Raw genomic sequence first — 20,867 nt, forward strand, 5'->3', positions numbered from 1 at the left:
ATTTCATAAAATAAATGTTCCAGTTTATATATACAGAGAAAACATACTGTACATACCCTCCAAGGAACCATTTCCAAAAGGAAAGAAATAAAATATAATAAACCCAAAACAAATTTCACAAAAACATACAAGCAATACAGTGCTCAGCTAAGCAGGCACAGCTGTACATCAAAACTTGTAACTGCTCAGTGTTGGGGTGTGGGAGGGGCAAAAAGTAGTACATTTACAATAGAGTCCTTAGGGACTGATAAAGGGGTATTTAAAAAGTATTGCAGACAGATGCTTGTCTCTTTCCAAGTGCAGCAGAACATCCATCTTGTGTGTGTGGAGCCGGGGGGTCGCTGCCACGGGGTCCCACTATTGAACCTGTGTCTCAAAGCTTCCATTCAGCTGCCCTTCCTCATAGTCCATTTGACACAGAATCATGTTGTTTTTTAGGAAAAACTTGTCCCCCACGCAAAACCTGTCAGCAGAAAAATATAAACAGGAAAGAAAATGTGTTACAAAAAGACAAATTAAAATTGGCATCATGACAAGGGTGTTGTGCACTGACTGATTAGAATGGCTCTCTTCTGGCAGTCACAAGACCTGGTCACCATTGCTGCACCCCTTGCTTTCTCAGGGGTTTTTCGCCCAATGCTAAGTGACATCGTCCTTTGTCGGGAGATTCAAAGCCTGTTTTGATGGTCAACGTGTAGGCGTGGCTTCAAATAAAACTAGATTATAACCCCTTCATTTCAAAGCAGGCATGCAAGAGGTCTGGCGCCCGCTGAAAGCAGGGTCCACCTTCCCAGGCCTGGCAAAAAAAATGCACCACCACCACCACCACAACGGTTTCCAAGGAAACCCTGCCACAGGGTAAGCCTGTCACACACACGGTTTCGGTGCCAGTACTCATGAATGTTTTCCCTCTAAAGTCTCAGAGTCAGTTGAAAAGGGAAAATAACACATAGCAGCAGCCTGCCCGACTGATGTTGTCCTCCATGTAGACGGCTGTTTGTTTATGTGACACTGTGTAGATGCAGCTAATGTGCCGGGGTGGCTGAAGGATCGCAGTCATGGTATTACTGTACCGGTTTAAACATTTGGCACCGTTTCTTCCAGCTAAGGAGAGAGAGAGCCTGCAATTTCATTTTCTTACATCCAGCGCTCACTATGGCAACCGAATTTGTTCTGTAGAAGGTTAATGGTCTTTAGGCTGTGTGGAGGAACAGGGTCACAAAAACCTCTCAAGACATGAAGAGTAAGCTCTGCTCTCAGGGCTGTTCTTTATGCACAATGTATTGATGGGAAAATGCAATATTGGGAAGAGTCGTATTATATGAAACCGTTGCTGTTTGGGTGGAAACCTTGCATGTCCAAAACCAGTGGTATAAAGTAACTTACATTTACTCAAGTACTGTACTTAAAGGAGTAGTTCACCCCCAAAATGACATTTTTTTCTATTGATTACTCATGCCATGGAGACTAGAGTTCAATAATATTTTTGGTTATTGTCGCATTCATAAGACAAAAATGTGATAACAATAAATTGACCCCCATTCGTTTCCGGATGGGGACCCGTTTCGAAACGGGTCCCCATCCGGAATCAATGGGGGTAAATTTACTAGAATAAAATTTTTGTCTTTAGTCTCCATGGCATGAGTAATCAATAGAAAAAAGTTCATTTTGGGGGTGAACTACTCCTTTAAGTACACTTTTGAGTTATTTGTACTTTATTTAAGTATTTCCAATTTCCAATAGTTTTACTTTCTCTGAACCAACATTGTACTTTTACTCCACAACATTTATTTGAAAACGTTAGTTACACGTTACTTTGTAGATTGATTATTTATCATTACAAAACATACATTAACCACCCTATACATTTCCGCCATTTGAAAATAGCCGATCTACAAGCTCACAGTGCATCACGATGATTCGCATTGTGAGCTTGTAGATTTGCTATTTTCAAAAGATTTTTATACATTTGAAAACTTGAAATAGGACATTCTGCATAATGAGTACTTTTACTTTTGGTACTTTAAGTACATTTTGATGCCAATACTTTGCCAATATCAATTGCAGTATTGATTCTTTTACTTAAGTAAAACATTTGAGTACTTTTTCCCACCACTGTCCAAAGCCATCCCTTTTTGACTGAGGGGACCGCAGTCTTTACAATCATTTGTTTAAAAATTGGCGTTTCTTTGCGAAATAAGGGCATGCTCTTCAAATCTGGGCATTTAAAAAAAGCAGTTTCTGTACTACTTTTGTATGACACTCTTGTATGATGTAGGGCAGGGGTTCTCAAACCTTTTTAGGCTGTGACCCCTAAAATAAACATATACGTATGAACTTGGAACCCCCACCCTGACAAGCACTTGGAATTGTAGGTATTACATTTAATGTGACTCGTTTCTACAGATAAATATTGTGAAAATAGCCGATCTACGTCTCACAGTTCGCCTCTTGCTTACTTTATATTTTACAGTTTGGCCAGTTTGGTATTAAAACGGTCTTGAAAGTCCATAAATTGTCACTTTATAAATGTAAAGATACCCTGTATACACTTATACTGTGTGTTGGTTTGTTTACTGTTGGGTGAGAAAAAAATTACATTAAGCTAATCCTGTGCACCCCACAAAATAATTTGGGGACCCCACTTGGGGTCCCGACCCCAAGTTTGAGAACCAGTGATTTATAGCATTAATTTACAAAAAGAAATATAAGAAGTTGAAATATGGAGATATACAAGGTTTCTGCCTGACAGCAACGCCTCGCAACGCAATTTTCACGATTTCTGCCTCCAATATTTGACAATTTGGCCAATGTTTCTTTTGTCATTTTAGAGGTATTAAAAGTCCTTAAATTGTCACTTTAGAAATGTGCAGATACCCTCTATAGTCCATACACGTAAACATTATGTTGGGAAAACAATGTTGCACATTAAGTTAATCATCTGGGCACCCCCAAAATAATTGTGGGGTCCCGACCCACAGGTTGAGAACCACTGCTCTATGTGGAGATGCCTCTTTGTATAGTTTATTGTCAACCCTCTAAATAAAGAATTCAGAACAATTCCATGTGGCCTGACACGGCTCTAAGAGCTGTACCACTTCAGATACAGTGCATGGGTTCATCTGGTAAACCTCAAGTTTATAATCACAGTTCCTGTTACAAAGGGACAAATGGCTGGCAGGCCAAAATTCAGATTTATCCAGACTTCTAGAGTCTGGTTGAAAACAATGTCATCACACAGTGGTGCAAGTAGTACTCAGAAGTAAAATTAGCAATACCACAACAATAATAAAAAAATACTCTTACAAGTAAAAAGGCTTGTATTCCTAATCTTACTTTCGTAAAAAAGGATTGGCATCTTAAAAAAAAAATAGCTGATCTACAAGCTAACAGTGTGGTGTGATGTGACGCGTTGTGAGCTTGTAGATTGGTTATTTTCGAATAGCTGAAGTATATAATTGGGTTTAGGTGGTTAATTAATAAGTAACTAGTAACTAAATTGGAGTAAACGGTGACAAAAAAGTACAATATTTGGAGTAGAAGTTTAAAAGTATCAAAAGACAACATATTCTCACTCTCTCTGGAGTAGTAACATCTGACCATACTTCAACATTTGACGTATGACAGGTACCCACGTTTTGTCATTTTACAACATCCCGAGAATCCCACCCACACCGGAATGCCGAAGTGCCGTTTCCCGAACGCAAACCCGTACAGAGGGTGACCACTCCGCAAAAAAACCTGTTAAAACGGAGGTGTGCCGCTCGCCCAGGCCACTCGCCCAGGGGTACCGCTTGTGGTTCAAGTCTGTTCGAGTTGCGTAACGAACGATAGACAAAATTGTAAATCACCCCTCATGTCACATGTTGCAGTATGGTCAAATCCCAGTCGTCAACCGTTTGACAGTCAAATTTTTACTTACAGTACTTTCCACCACTGTCAGACCACCCGTTTCGGATGTTATCATGCAATACAATGGCAGATTAGCACATATTATCAGCCGATTGTAATGGGCCAATATGACCAGGCAGTGCCAACTCAGTCTGTCAGTTGGCTGTCATCAGCCGATTATATCGACATGCTCTGCAGACTGAAGCGCTGCGCTTCATACGTAATGCAATTGCACCTTCTAGTGGTCAAAGAAGAAAAGGGAATCCAGAGTAGGATTTGAAACCAATACCTTGTGTTTCCCAGCCACCCGACGCTACTGCTCACGCCACAGGATCCACGACGGAGGCACGCTGTCTCAGGCGACGATGAGCCCCGCGAGACACCGCCGAGCGAGCGGTAGTGAGCGAGTCGCTGTGTCGAGCGAGTCGCCGTGTCGAGCGGTGCGAACGTCGCATGAGCCGTCTCAGCGCCGTTATCGAGTGATGTGCCCTTATGGACAGAATAGTAAATATTTATCCCCCAGTATCCACGTTGTCAAAGATAACACAAAAAAGGGGGTTTGGCCAGCCGCTCTGTAGCTCAGTGAGTAGAGAAAGGTGGCTACTATCACTATGGTCCGGGTTCGCCTCCCACTCAGGGGAGATAACTATTCGAGTCGCATGCGCACTAACACTCTGACCGACTCAGTCGGCCGGGCATAGCCCTACTAGCTCCATAATATCGGCTGATAAGAAGTGATAATCGCCAAGGATATCTGATGATAACGTCCAAAGCGGGTGGTCAGACAGAGCTAATCTTTTTCATCCTAAATCTTAGGAAGACTGTTGGATTCTACTATCAATAACCATTTCAGCATTCCATTGGACATTTAGAATGCCATTCACACAGCTCAGTTATGATCTCTATAGCCTTACCTCTGGTTGCAAAGCTGACAGGCAAAACAGTCCAAATGGTAAACATTATCTCTGGCTCTCATCACCATTTCAAAGGCTGGGATCAGTTTACTGCAGGCAGCGCAGTTCCCCGTTGTACCGAAGAGCCTGGAAGACAGAGAACACAGGCTGACATTAACCTACCTTCCCTTTGCCTTGATGCAAACCAAGAGCAAACAAAACAACACGAATGTCATAAAGCAGGGGTCTTCAACGTTTTCAGGTCAAGGACCCCTTAACTGAGAGAGAGATGAAGCAGGGACCCCCACAAACAGACCTGCATATAGCTTCATCGTTTGACAGCACAATCATCAGTGTATTTTGAATTTATGTCAATTTGTGTTTTCAGATATTTAACCACTTGAGCTATCATTACCTAAAAGTAAGACTCCCTTGAGCCGACATTACCTATATAAACTTGACCTTTCACTCTGTACTTGGTCTGCTCTTTTTCCCCTCTACACCAAACATCTTTGCCAAAAATAGCCGATCAACAAGCATCTGCTATATTTTTGGCGACAGTTCTCAGAATATGGACGTTAGGGTTCAAGTGGGTAATATAAAAAAGGAAGAAAAAAAACATTCTATTACACAAAGATTTGGAGGACCCCCTGTAGCAACTCTGAGGACCCCCTAGGGGTCCCGGACCCCCTGTTGAAGACCCCTGTCATAAAGATCCAGTGAAGGAATTCTGGAGAAAAAATAAGGAAGAAAAACCTGAATGTATCGGATGTAATACATAAATCTATCTTGGCACACACTGGGTATTTTTTGTTAATGAGGGGTTACAAACATAGATGTTAATTCTTGGCTAATGATCTAATTAAAATGATCACATGGTTTTAATCTCCTTCTTCAAAGGCCTTCTCTTAGCACATTGCGAAAGCAGTGAATGCAGGTCTGAGGCAAACCAATTGAACTGTTGAAAGTTTTCTTTAAAAACTGCAGGGCCTAATAAGTCTAGCTCCAACCAAAGCCAGCTGGATTTTACACAAGAGCCTAAATTCTATAATGTAGTCAAAAGTTGAAAAGAATTTGGTTACAAGTACAGACTTTTTCTTCTCTCTCTCTCTCTCTCTCTCTCTCTCTCCATTTCCCTTGTTCACGGGAGATACTGAGAGAACGAAAGAAGATAACCTGGATGTTCGGCAGCGAACAGAACAACAGACACCGATGAACCATTGCTGCTGTTAGTTTAAGCTTATTAGGTAGAGCCAAACGATGAAGGTCACAAACAGAGCAAAGAGGCGCTGGCATAGAATTCTTTCTCCTAAAAGCACGGGGAGCTCAAATGCTTCCCACAGTCAGATTTACATTTTCATTTTCCAAGCCCCTACCCCTACGTTTAATTTGGAGATTCTGAATCTCAGATAGACTTAAGCATTCTGCAGCAGGAACAGGACCACTGCACAGCTTTGCAAGGCGGGATGAGTTGGCAGCATGGTGTTGACGGTACATGTGCATTTTAAACACAAAGGTTATACTGTAGGTCTCAGACAGAAGAGGCAGAAACCTGATTATTTAGTCCCTTTTAGTCTCCTATTTGGATTCACAGGGTTTAAACGGGAACATTGGTACTTAATGTTTCAGCAAAGGTGTATATACTGTACAAAGGTGTATTTACACCATATACCAACTCGCAAAACCCATGATGGGATGGTACAGAGAGTTCCCTGCATGCAAAGATCCTCACCAGTTCATAGAGTAAACATCAAAAAGACTTTACCATCATCTCCTCTGCTGCTGATCACAAATCAAATCTGTATACTCTACAGTCCAATGAACCAGACATTGTTTGGGTGGAGACTGACCTTTTTCACATGTTTCAAAACACACGAGTTGCTTAGAGCATCTCAGCTTTGCAGAGCCATTTGCATGCAGTACACGCAAGAAGCCCAGACTGGGTGTGGCATACTGATGTTACTCTGTTACAGTGCAAAAGGAACAGTAAGTAGTAGGCATACAGTATAGGTGACCAGCTCAGTGGCCTTGTGGTTAGTGCCCTGATATTGGGAGGTCGGCAGGTCAGGGTTCGATACCCGACCGGGTCACACCAAAGACTATACTGAAGCAGATAAAGGTGTGAATGAGAAACAACTTTCTGCAGCGAAACGGTTCCAAAACTTAAGTGGCATCCCATACCAGATAAAAACATCCCCCATTTCTCCTCTCACTGGTTGTCATTGTCACTAACCTGGGAGTAAAATAGGACCCCCACCTGACATTTGAGGCCCACATCAAACATATGTGCAAAACATCCTTCTTCCACCTCAGAAACATTTCAAAACTCCACCCCACACTCACACTGGCAGATTCCGAAAAACGTGTCCACGCCTTCGTCTCCTCCAGGTTTGACTATTGTAATGCACTTCTCATCGGGATTCCTAGCAAGAGCCTCCAAAGGCTTCAGTATATCCAGAACAGCGCTGCAAGGATCCTGATGAGAGTGCAGACGAGAACACATCACACCCAACCTCCATTCACTCCACTTGCTTCCCGTCTCTTTCCGGACCGAATACAAGATATCCCTGTTTACTCATCAGTGCATCCATGCTGGCAACGCTCCTTCCTACCTCAACCCCACAAACCACCACCCACAACCTCTGCTCTTCAAACACTAACGTAATCAAAACACCCAAGGCCAACCTACGTACAATGGGCGACCGGACCTTCTGCTCTGCTGCCCCCGAACTGTGGAACATCCTCCCTGCCCAACTGAGAGTAACACAGTCGGTTGACTCTTTTAAGGCTGCCTCATGCAACAGAAACAAGAGATATATGCTCTTGCCCTGTGGGCCACATGGCTCTGCTACGCTTACCTAAGTAGGCATACAAGAACCTTCTAAGCAGATCATGAGCATTTATTTTTGAACGGTGCTCCTGGGAGGAGCTAAGCTCCAACATCTGGCTTTGTCCAGGCTCTGAAGCGTGGCCTTCATCTGGCCTACATTTTGTCACAAAGCGCTCACAGTTCGTTGTAGTGTCATCGGAACAGACTAACGTATGCGGAGGGACATACTATCGGAGTCACTACTGCAGCAACATAGATCACCCTCCTCCTCCCAACTTCCCACCCGCAAACACGGTCAATTGTGCTCGTAGGACGCACCGCAGAGGAATCAAACCACAGTCTCCACAGTGGTGGGCAGGAACTTTAATACTGTGCCACCCGGACGCCCACAACACTGTGTGCTTCTATGTCACAACATCTATTCCTAACAGAGGCAATTTGGTCTGAAGCCCACAGGTAGTACGTGGACCCTGAGAGAGATCTATTTGTCCTTGGCTGACCTGATTCTTTTGCACTGCCATCAGACTGGGATGCCACTCCTTTGGAATAGGTTGGCCTTTGTCGGCAGATCTGCTCTGTGATTCACTCTCACAGGCAGGTGGAACGAGAGAGAGAGAGAGACAGAGAGAGAGAGAGAGAGACGGAGAGATAACATGCCATCAGCAAACTGCCTAATTGGCCTCCTTGTGCAAAACACACATAGAGATTTCTCACTCTCCCATTCTTGTTCCTGTGAAGGTGAAAGTCTTGAGAAACGGCCCCAGAGGAACTATAGTTATTAACTAATGTTGGTTAATTTTAGCTTGTGTACTGCAGCTCACTGAAAAGGCAAACAACACTCTGTCTTGGTCTTTAGCTTATCTGAATGGGAACTACGCCTGAATAACAGATATTACAATGAAAGTGAGTGGCCAACAAATGCACAATCATAACAGATCATATTGGCGGAACGGTGGCGCAGTGTTTAGCCCTTTAGTTAGTTGCCTCATAGCAAGAAGGTCCTAGGTTTCTTTCTATGCGCTCCCCGTGTCTGAATGGATTTCCACCGGGTGGTTTCCTCCCACACCGAGAGTCATGCATGCTAGCTACATACTGCTGCCATCCCCTTGACCAAGATACTGGCATTACAACTGGAGTTGATCCCGGGGCTCTGCACTGTGGCTGCTCAGTTGCTGCTCCTAACATGTTAGAAATGGAAGAATGGAGAGGACCCATGTCCCTAAGGTGTTTATAATACGTATATAACTACATATTTGTCTTCAACCACACGGCACGAGAACAGTGTGGAGCATGAAAGTGTGTTTCTGAGCCACAGGCTGAATTTTCCACACAACACCAAACGATGCATTTTTATTTATTCATTTAGTTAAATAATATGTTGTATCCTAATTAAGATTCACATGGTGGAAATGAGGAAGCAGGCAGACCAGGGTCACCAGACAGCCTATTAAGACACTTTGTGTTGGTGTTTCCTCTATTTTGGTAATTACTTGTACGTGCTCATGTTACTGCATGTAGTGTCATGTTTACAAAGAACAGGCCCTGGTGGTGGGCAGCTTAGGGAAATGAAAGTCTTATGGAGTTTAGGTTTCTTTGTTACGCTGTCTGTTGATGCACTTTAACTTGTGTGGACCATGGATGATGTTGTCACTTTCAGTAATGGGCTAAGATGCATTGCATGTAAACCATCTGCACTGTAAAATTCTGAGTGTTAATTTAACTCTGAGAGCGTACAAATGACCATCACCATAGAGTTATATACTATCTAGAGTACCGACCGGAAATCCCCGCCCATTCTTTTCAACGAAATTGCTCACCCAGCTCGTACACCCCTCCTTTCGGGTTTGGGCGCTCTGGTTTGATGACATCATGGGGCCCTTTCGCACGCGCAGTAGTGTCCTTTATGCATCCACATCACAAACTACCTCAGTGCTCAAGCCTGTGAGTCAAGCCCATTGTTGGTCGAAACCCTTTTCACCCGTTGGTGTAGTGTAGAGGGCCCCAACCAGCCAAAACCTGCAATACCAAATGTGGCCACTTGGAAAGCTGTGCCTCAGAAATCCCCTGTTCCTAGGGGCTTGACCGCCACGGGTCCATATGGTTAACGTTTTACTGTGTAGACTCAGAGAATGTAGAAGTATTGATTTAACACAATGGACCAGCGTTCACAACATAGGCTACCTGGGACCATTAATGACAGGAACAACACACAGGACATGAAAGCTTTACTGTATATTTTGTGATACTGTAGCTCTCAAATGAGAGAGGTAACAGATTGGGTGGTACTGAATGAAGGCTAAATAAGACCTAGTAGGCATAGATCAGAGTAAAGGCCCATTCCGACTGGGCCAGATAACAGATAAAAAAATCTGTTTCCCCAGATATTTTTCCATTCAAGTGGATGGTAGATACAGATAAAAAAAATATCTGTCACAGATATGTTTTTATCTGTATCTACCATCCACTTGAATGGAAAGATATCTGGAGAAAGAGATTTTTTATCTGTTATCTGGCCCAGTGGGAATGGGCCTTAAAAGAGAACCGGTTCCGTGTACAGCTTTGTTGCTAGAGTGGGTCATCTATGCCTTTTATACCGTACATGCTTCACAGCACCCAGAAAGCATTTTTTTCTGAGACTAGATGTGGATTGTGTTCTAACAACATTTTTTCTTTTCATTTAGAATGAATACTCATGTATTGTAATGACACATGGCTGTCATTGTAAGAGTGCAGTGGCTCATGCAGTTTAATTTCCCTGTTCATTTGGATTAAATGAATCAACTAAAAAGAAAGAAAAAGAAAAAAATCACCAGGAATGCATTTTCTTTTCTCTCCATCATTTCTGTTCAAATGGTATGAATGGCAGGTTAGTGAAACATATAAGGCTATTCCACATCATAGCTCCACATCAACTGTATATGGCAGCCCATCGTGTTCCTCTTAAGTAGTCATCAGTTTTATAACAGGGTTTGAGGCGCAGAAAGTCTTAGTTTAAAATACAGGCATCAGTGGTTAATTTAAAGGGATTAGAGGGTTATAAATACTCATTTGGAAGGTCACCCACAAGCTGTGAGACACTACAACTTGGATTTCCAAGCACTAGATAAAGTGAAACCATGCGTGGCCATTTAGTGGGTGACTTTCTGGCGAGCATGTTCAAGGACTTTCACATTTGAAAATCTGTATCGAGATACAACCTAATAATGGTCAAACAGGTCAGACCAGCATAGAATACTGAAATACAGGGTTTTCAATAAAAAACAGAAGAAATAAGACCTTCACAAAAATTGTGAGGGTCTCTTCGAAATCAACAACTCTAACCTGAGAGGAATCAAATGAGTGTTGGAGGAGTTGCTGCGGCTTCAAAAGAAACAGCCAAAACCGTGTAGGTAGGTCGTTCGATTTTAACTTTGGATTGAAGTTGTTTTCTTCTTATTTTGAGCGACAACACACAGTCACAGTAACTGCAGAAATTCACATTACCATCTCCCTGCTCGTATTCATCGAGCAGGGATAAACATCCCATTCAGTGCAGATCAGGCACCTAAGGTACTTGGGTTCTGTACCTCTCCTCACACCCTGCTTGTCCTTCATTACTTCACTTAATTTGTGATAATGGTATGGCTAGAACGCAAATGATGACAAAACAAATAGGCCAGAATTATACATTTTAAATATTCTGTCATTATTTGTTGGGGGAAGGTCAATCTTTTTTCCATTGCTTGTAGAGGGTCAAGGAAAAATATATTTCTGTCAGAGGTAGGGTTGGGTATCGTTGACGATACTTTTAATGGTATCGATTCACTGAACCGATACTATCGAGTATCGGTTCACGTAAAAACGAACGATACCTTGTTTCGATACTTTTGAATGCACCCCTTGCCGGTCGCATCTGTAACAGTTGGGCTACTGAAAGTTTAATGACTGCTTTAGTAGGCTACACTCGTTACTGTGAAAATAGCAGAGAATTTAAAGAGTTTATTATTATGATAATGATCCAACGTCTATAAAATAGCCCATAGAAAAAGGGAAATAATAATTATAATAATAATAATAAATAAAAAGTATCGAAAATGGTATCGAAAAAGGTATCGTATCGATTCCCAGGTATCGAAAAAGGTATCGTATCGATTAAAAGGTGAACGATACCCATCCCTAGTCAGAGGTAGAGTCACATCTTTTTACTTAAGAGCATTCTAAAATCCTCCATTGACCCCCTCATTCTAAATAATGAACAGTCCCTAACTAACATGAGCTGAAACAGAATTGACTATGATAAAAGGAAATGGCTTGCCTCTACTATTCTATGGCTTTCTCACTGTGTTATTTCTGTCGGCATCTTTGAGTAGCCTACATCAGCTGTGTGAAGTTGCTGCTTTGGTAACTTCATCTGCTTGTCTTTATTGCTTCCCGCCCAGCTTTATATTTTCTACCTATTCCCTAAACTCTTTGAGGTTTTCTTCTCAGCCCGGGTTTTGTCCGATTTCATAAAGGGAAGAGCTGCTAATGCATGCGTGGCATGTTCTGACCTTCCCCAACATTTGGTGTTTTTGAAAGTATAAAGCTTCCTGTTTAGATCATAGAAATGTTCCCAGGGACGCGGAGCAACTGCTGTTGTGGAAGGACAACAACTGTTTTAGTTCACAAAGCAAATTGAAAAGGATAGATTTAAAGCCCATTTGCCCAAATTGAACTGGCATCTTAACTCCTGCTGTTTCTCTAGATGGTCATTATTTCAAACGTGCATCAATTTGTTAAGATTAATTATGCTTCATTTTTTAAGTAGATAGAAGATGAAATGATTTCAGGCTTGAAGTCGCAGTGATCAAAATCATGACTGGTATGTGAACCTTTTTGGTGAGGTCAACAGATCGCCCCAGATATGAATGAAGTGTCTAATTGAACTATTGTTCCCCTTTATAATTAAAGCGTGCTGCCAAATTGCTAACAAAGCCCAGGCTTTCTGAATGGAGGAAAGTTATTATCAAGTAGATTAACAAGAGTATAGTCCCAGTAGCATCTCCTAGTGTCTGTGCTGTTATTTACACCAAACACGACCAAGTGCTTTGAACTCACTTGCCATCTAGAGCCTCACACTCGCAAGTGGGGCTAAAAAGTCAATCAATCAATAAACAAAACAATCAATTGATCATCAAACCTTATGTATAGCACATTTCATGAATCGGGTGCAACTTAATGTGCTTCATAGACAAGGATTACAATGAAAGGAAATGTTATACTGGGAAATGAAAATACATTAAAAGCAATTAAAACCAATTAAATAATAACCTTGGTAAAAGCAATGCTAAGCCTATAAACTACAGTTGAGATGAAATTCAGGGAGATGTTTATGACTAAGGTACAGCTAACGTGTGTGCGTGCGTGCGTGCGTGTGTGCAGGGGTGTCGCACTAAATTCTGGGCCATGGGTGCTTTAACTATTGAAAAATAGCAGATCTACAAGCTCACAGCGCGGCACCGAGTGCCGCGCTGTGAGCATGTAGATCTGCTATTTTTGAAAAATCTTGAACAAGTCTTTGAATATTTCAAATCCTAAGGTTTTTTGAAAAACATATGTTTCAATGTCAGTGGTGCTCAAACCTTTTCCTGTGAAGGACCCCCACCCCCAAAATAATATGTATTTGGCCACGGACCCCCATCTCAAAATATTTAGTTCCAGGGACCCCCCAGAAGCAAAATCAGAGTACTTTTCAAAAATAGCAGATCTATAAGCTCGCATCGGGCCACTCGGTGCCGCGCTGTGAGCTTGTATATCTGCTATTTTTAAATAGCTAAAGTATAAAATAATCAAGGCCCTTCCACCTTGGCCCTAGTAACTCAGTCCCACCCCCCCCCCCCCCACCCCACCCCCTCCTTGTGACGCCCCTGCATGCGTGCACACGTGTGCGTGCGCATTAGAGAGAGAGAGAGAGAGAGAGAGAGAGAGAGAGAGAGAGAGAGAGAGAGAGAGTAGTGAGTTCAAGAGAGTAGAAGTGCATTCATGATGGTGCTAATGCTACTGAAGGACATACACAGATGGAGCTCCCCTCCTATCATAATTAATGTGCACATGGCAGAACTCCAAACCCACGGAAATAAAGGAAGTGTGTTTCATCCACCCTCTTGTCTTTAATTAACTGCAGCTCTGTGCAGGAGGCTAATTCAATGCAAGGATTCAACTTCATTACTGCAGGTTAGGAGAGCCGTCATCTCACCACACACCAAGGAAGGGAGAGTGGAGATTGCATCAGCTACTTTTAAAACTTTGAGCTAAAACTCTTGGTTCTGTGTGCAATGCAAGATTTTCTTTTCTTCTCTTCTGGATAACAGAATTTGTCCCAAGCATCTCTTTAGCCATTAGCCCAAATGCTACGCATATGTGTCTAAAGCAGAGGTCTTCAACAGGGGGTCCGGGACCCCTAGGGGGTCCTCAGAGTTACTACAGGGGCTCTTTTTTCTCTTTTTTTATATTAACCACTTGCACCCTAGTGTTCACATTCTGAGAACTTTAGCCAAAAATAGCAGATCTACAAGCAGATCTACAAGCTCACAACGCGTTGTGAGCTTGTAGATCGGCTATTTCCGGCCACAAGCTTTGGTGTAGAGGGGAAAAAGAGCAGACTAAGGAGTGAAAGGTCAAGTTTTAAATGTATTGACGGTTCAAGTGGTTAAATACCTGAAAACACAAATTGACATGAATCCAAAATACACTGATTGTGCTGTCAAACAATGAAACTATATGGAATCTATGATAAAGTTGTGGGGGTCCCTGCTTCATCTCTCTCTCAACTAAGGGGTCCTTGGCCTGAAAACGTTGAAGACCCCTGGTCTAAAGGCTGAAGAGCAGATGAGCACATTTCATTGGGCCGACCAAAGCAAAACACAGCACTTTTCCCACTCTCTTATTTATTCTTGTTTTAGTATTTTCATCGCTTCACTTACTTCTCCTTCCACATCTCACCCTGGTTTCCACTCTCCTTTGCCCACTCTCTGCATGTCATTGTTGGGACTTACTGGGGGGAAAAGCAGCTTCTGTCCTATTCTTTACTCCTTGTTTTCTCCTTATTTATCTGGGCCTCCCTGCCTTAAAGCTGATTTATCCTTCAGCGACAAATTCGTTTTTTTTTTTTTTGTATTTTCAACTGAAAAAAAAATGTCATTATGTTTTTTGTTGTTGTTTTCAGTTGTGTCGAGCCATACATTGTATGACCATTAGACGCCATGGCATATATCAGGCTTTTACCCTGGTTCCAGTTTGTTCTTTGCATCTTTTGCCATGACATGGCTCCACCTCACTAATGGTACTAGGAACATCAATCACCCTGGAGTAGAGCCCATCTTCGAAAGCCTAATTTATGCGCCATCGTATGACGGTGTGTTGTGCCAAAAAAAGCAGACCCTACAAGCTCACCACGTTGTCAGTTTGTACAGTAGTTCGTCATTTTCAACGCACGACACAACCAGGCAACGGAGCATAAATTTTATTGGGATCGTATTTTACAAAGTCGCAACTCTTGAGGTTCAATCATTTGTTGCCCTCTGTTGTCATTTGTCCATTTATTATTACCTCATCTGCACCATCTGCCCCTTCTGGAGGCAACAGCGAGTCTTAGCGGGCCCTCCCTCACCGCATCTTAACTGCATTAACTGTGGGTGGTAGCTGATGGATGGTGATGGTCTATCTCAACATCATGTGCCTAAGCCCCTCTTGGGTGGACCGCAGGCTGCATGGCTAGACCTGGGTGGGGTGGGGTGGGGAGGGGGTGGATTTATATGACGTCCAGGCACTTGCAGAGAATTTTAGAGATGCAGGAGCTCACATTTCTAAAAGGGCCTTTTGGTGAAAATATTGAAAATAGCAGACCTCCAAGCTCACAACGCGTCGCTCTGCTTGATACCACATTCAACTAAGCGTTCAACTAAGTATAATCAAGCCGTAACTGGAGATGTGGTGTACAGCATGGATTTGTACACAGAGAGGGCAGTTATTTCAACATAAGATGCTGCGTTGAAGTTCAGGAGAGTCTGGACAAGGCAATTCTCTTGAATGCTGCCTTCAGGTATGGCATGGAAAGAGGGTATTTGCATTTCTTTCACCAAGAGTAAAAACTGCATTCATGGTCTGAAGAGGGCACTTTTTACAGGTGGATAAAAGGGCAGGGGCTCAAGCCCCCTTTGATGTCTATGTGTGCACGTGCCTGATAACGTCCATTTATATGAGATCCATGGGCGAGGGAGGTACGGTAGAGAACTGGGGTTGGCACTTTTCAGTTAGAATTTTGAGACTAAGTGTTACTCGCTCACTTCCTCTAGGCCTCCTCATTGCACAATTATCTTATGAATTATTTATTTTTAATCTACATCTCCTTTTGATCTCATGACGTCCCTTTTGCATTGTCATCACAAGTCCACGGTATGCCATTAACCACATAAGCCTGATTTATAGTTTTGTCGTGCGAGCTGAGCTACAAGCTCACAATGCGATGCATCGTGCCGTTTTATAAGCTTGTAGATCTTCAACCCCCTCACCCCTCCCCCCCAAAAAAAGAAAAGTATAATGACTATAACGACGTTCCCAAAATAGGGACGCCAGCCAGATTGAAAGTGGTTGATCCAGCATATTAACATACAACTGCCTCCATTTCTGACATTAAATTAGAACCAGGAGGACTGGTTGAATTAACGCTTCACATTCCTACTGAGCCAAGTCAACCCTGGTGGACAGCAGTGTGCCAGAGGTAGCAGCAGGGGTGTCGCACCAAATTCTGGGCCCTGGGTACAAGGATTCACTGCGGGCCCCCCATGAATGTTCTTCATGGGGGGAGGGGTTTTAAGCCATTTAGACTGGAGAAGCATTATTACGCATTACTTGAACTATTGAAAAATAGCAGATATACAAGCTCACAGCGCGGCACTCGGTGCTTGTAGAGCTGCTATTTTTGAAAATTATTGAAAATTTGAATATTTCAAAGTTTTTTTTTTTTTTAATTGTTTTTGAAAAAACCTTTGTTTCTATGTCAGTGGTGCTCAAACTTTTTCATTTGAAGAACCGCCAAAATGATATGTATTTGGCCCACGGACCCCCATCTCAAAATATTTAGTTCCAGGGACCCCCCAGAAGCAAAATTTGAGTTACAAATGTTTGCTTTAAAAATACAAGCTTGCAGCTTGTATATCTGCTATTTTTCAATAGCTAAAGTATAAAATAATTAAGGCCCCTCCCTCCACCTTGGGCCCTAGGAACTCAGTCCCACGTTTCCCCCACCTTGTGACGCCCCTGGGTAGCGGAGAGAAGAAGAGAGATGATAGGAGTCGATAGGTGAGGTGAGCGGGAGGGAGGCAGGGTGAGCACAGTGCAGGGTGCAGAGATTCAGGAGGAGGCCCCGGGCAGCCAGCAGGGTCTCTAAGCTGGTCCCAAGGGGCCTCCCTCTAGGATAAATGGTGGGATCTCATTGGGTAAGCCCCAGGGAATGTGACTTAACGCCAAGGAAATGATCATGTTTAATTTAGCAAGCAGATGGCAGGGGGAAGTGAGGGGGGGGGCATGGTGGAGCCACAGACACAAGGCTGCCTGGAGGTTTCCCACAGCCTACAGCTCTGGTGCCACAGAGACCCGGCTTTTACACCATGACAAGAGTTTCTATGTACGTGTAAACAGAACACAGAGGAGAAGATGGAAATATGGATGGGACGATATGAAAATGTCATATCACGATTATTGTGACAAAAGAAATCGCGATTTACGATATTATCGCGATAATCAAAATCCATTATCCATGGGCGGAACATTTGCCAAAAAATTGTCGATCTACAAGCTCCAACTTGTTGAGCTAGTAGATCGGCTATTTTTCAGCAGAGACATTTGATAGAGTGGAAAAAAAGACTGTATCAAGTACGTATATTATAAGTACCTTTTACCAATTCTAGAGGGTTTAAATGGTACCGGATATACGATTATCGTGAGTGTTTTTTATCATGATATGCGATAATATCGCTTATCGTCCCATCCCTAGATGGAAATATGACAAAAATCACGTCACAAAAACACACAGCAAACATTAAAACACGCATAGATTTTTTTGTCTTTACAAGATTTGAGATCAGTGCCTGAGAATAATTGGCACACCAGGGTTTTCTGGCTTAACCATAGAGTGTATATATATATATATATATATATATATATATATATATAATAGAGAGCGGATAGCCCCGCCCCCAGCTATTCATTTCAATGCAAGTTGCTCAGTGGTGTTTTGAAGCACCCGGAAGAAGCTGAATCCAGGTGCATTGTGGGGGAAATTGGCACATCTGAATGTGCCAAATGTTGTTACGTCGAGATGTAATTACTTCACGACCATCACGAATGTCGAACGACGTCCATTGAACCCCATAACAGACCCCAGCAGCGCACTCTTATGCTTGTGCATGTATTTTTCCCCCCCGCCTGCAGTTTTGGCCAGTAGGGCAGTAGCTTAAATATTTACAAGCCGTTCTGGGGGCTTGGGCTTAACCGCCAATGCTCTGATTTAACCACCTATGTCCAAATATAGGTCGAAAATGATGTTTTACTGCATTTAAAAAATTGCCGAAATAGGGACGCCAGTTTGAAAGTGATGAATTGGCATACATTTTACAAACTCTAAATCAGAACAGTCTCTTCATATTCTGTACCACAACAGCCTAGCAGAAAATAACTAATAAAAGCTCTGGGAATATGCCTATTGCCTATTCCTAATCTTAACCTTAACGTCACAACAACACTATGCCTGAACCTAATCTCAAAGCCACGACCAACCGAGGCAAAACGCCCAGAAAAGAGGGATAAGTCTTGGACATGTGCCGCCATCTTTATTGTGGTTTGGACATAATTACAATTACCTCTCTCCATCGTGAGAGGGAGACAATGGACATAAAAGTGATGAATTGTAGCTTTAAAACATTTAATTTGTATATGTTATTTATCATTGTGAATTTGTGATAGTCCACTGCCCGTGAATAGAATATTGCAAAACTTTGAATAATAGGTCTGGTGTTTATTTGTTTCAACCACCACAATAACCAGAGATTTATAAGGTACAGGCAGTTGGAGGAAAGCTTTTATTTAATTTAACTGAGATGCCACCATCCAATAACATGTGCTCAGAAAGTGAACCTATTGTGAAATATTCTGCTAATTAAGTCTCCAAAGACCTGCAATGAATTTGCCTGTAGCCATGGTACGTCAACATCATGGTATCACGATCCACACATTCTAGTCACAGTAACACGAAGAACCCACTGACCATGCAATTACCATATTTAAAACAGGTGAACGTGTATAAAATTAAGCAATCATTTTAAGATTAGCATATGTTGATTGGCAGTTGCATGCGAGTAGAGACTGAACCCTGTTCCACAGTGATAGGTGTGAAGTTCTGTGAACAGAATGTTGTACCAGGTAGGCCTGTCACAATTATTTGAGGTAATCGCAATTATTTTGCATAATCGTCATAATCGCTTCTATGTTGAGAAATGTTCATATAGTTTCAAACACTTTCAAAAAGTAGTGGAAATAGCAGATCTACAAGCTCGTAGATCAGCTATTTCCACTATAAATGTATAAACAATAAAGTTATTAAATATGCCTGTCATTCCTTTGTATATGTTATTTGTCATACTGTATCTGCCCTGCGCAACTTCAAAGTCAAACAGAAATGACATTTTCAGTCATATGCTCCAGTGTTCAGCGACAAAAACACAATTAAATCGTTAATCACAATTATTTGTGTGACAATTAATCGTCACGTCACGTAAAATATAATATAATATAATCGTGACATAATCGTGACAGCCCTACCAGGATGTTGTAACAGACCATAAAGCGAAATCTTCAGTGTTCATTTAAGTCTTGAGATCCTCCCGCCATGGGTCCATTGGTTCACATTTACACTGTACTGTATGTTTTGTGTCCTGACCGGGATTCGGAACACATGTCCTCTGCTTGGAAGACCAAAGTTCTACTGCTCTTCCAAGATGGATTCCCTGCTTGTCCAAGGGAGATGTTGCGCTCATGAGCTTCAGACAGTACTATTTTGTCAACCAGTAGTTGTCCTACCCGACAACCAGGGTCTTACGTTAATATTGACGACATCGGGACAGGGATCTCCATATATGGGCATAAAACGGACAAGGACGTAATTCATTTGCAAGTGTGACTCGTGATGACATCAGCGATCTCCACATATGGGCATAAAAGGGAGCGATCTCCATATGGGCATAAAAGGGATTCTGTTAGCATACGTCTGACATTATACAAACAATCCCTTGTATGCTCATATATGGAGATCCCTCCTCTGAGTATCTGACATCACTGTGATGTCACCTGTGATGTGTCACGGTGATGTCAACTGTGATGTCACAGGGATGTGTCAGGGGAACAACAGTGTCAGGCGTGACTGACAGAGATACGGAAAGATGTGCCGACCTACTGATTATGATCCCTTAATGTCACACAGACCCACTGTGCTGTAAAATCCTGAGTGTTATTTTAAACAAAAAAATGAGCAAATGGAACCAAATTGACCCGAAGGGTTCCATTTTTACACTCTGAGTGAATTAACACGGTGGCGTTGACATGACCTTTATGGTGTTCTGTTTTGAGGGCAGAGGTGCTTGTATGTGTGTGTCTCTTACCTCAGGTAGTCCCTGCGACAGAGGATGAGGTTGGCTTTAGTGTAGAGGGTGGAGCCCACCTCCCCCAGGCGGCAGTCGCAGCAGGCACATTTCAGACAGTCCTCGTGCCAGTATTTGTCCAAGGCCTTGAGCAGGTAGCGGTCTTTAATCTTCCGATTGCAGCCTGCACACCCCTTCTGTTTCCCTTTGGGCTGGACGGAGAGCATCGGCACACCTGTAGCGATAAGGAGACAAACGGCCACGCGTGATTTACTGCCCAGGAACACCGGTGACTTTTCCTGTTCTCTCTCTCTCTCTCTCTCTCTCTCTCTCTCTCTCTCTCTCTCTCTCTCTCTCTCTTTTTTTTTTTCCTTCGATAAGCCGGCTGCTTTCTGGGGGCGTCAGTCGGGAGCCTGGCCTCGCGGACGGCCACAGCACACTGCCTTCCCCTGCTTCATATGCATTAAAGAAAACATTCTTCCATGTAGATAGGCACACAGGTCACATTGGACTACACACCAACCCCTCGCTTGTTAAACAAGAACATGCTGTAGTACATGGGAACAAAAGTTGCACGATAGCTCACAGTGGGCTTTCAGAGCA

General features: G+C 42.7%; 1 protein-coding gene across 1 annotated transcript; it reads right to left on the reverse strand.

Moving 5' to 3' along the window:
* Positions 1-357: 357 nt before the first annotated feature.
* lmo1 (LIM domain only 1) lies at positions 358-20,575 on the reverse strand (the record flags this gene model as incomplete). The annotated part of the gene is made up of 3 exons (XM_080730761.1): positions 20,286-20,575; positions 4,806-4,931; positions 358-463 (listed from the first exon to the last, which is right to left on the reverse strand). Exons 1-3 carry the CDS (start codon positions 20,489-20,491, stop codon positions 358-360), a joined length of 438 nt encoding a protein of 145 aa, XP_080586887.1. The 5' UTR covers positions 20,492-20,575.
* Between the last annotated feature and the right edge of the window lie 292 nt (positions 20,576-20,867).

The sequence above is a fragment of the Nannobrachium achirus genome (assembly GCF_963921795.1).
Source record: "Nannobrachium achirus genome assembly, chromosome: 7".
NCBI lineage: Eukaryota > Metazoa > Chordata > Actinopteri > Myctophiformes > Myctophidae > Nannobrachium > Nannobrachium achirus.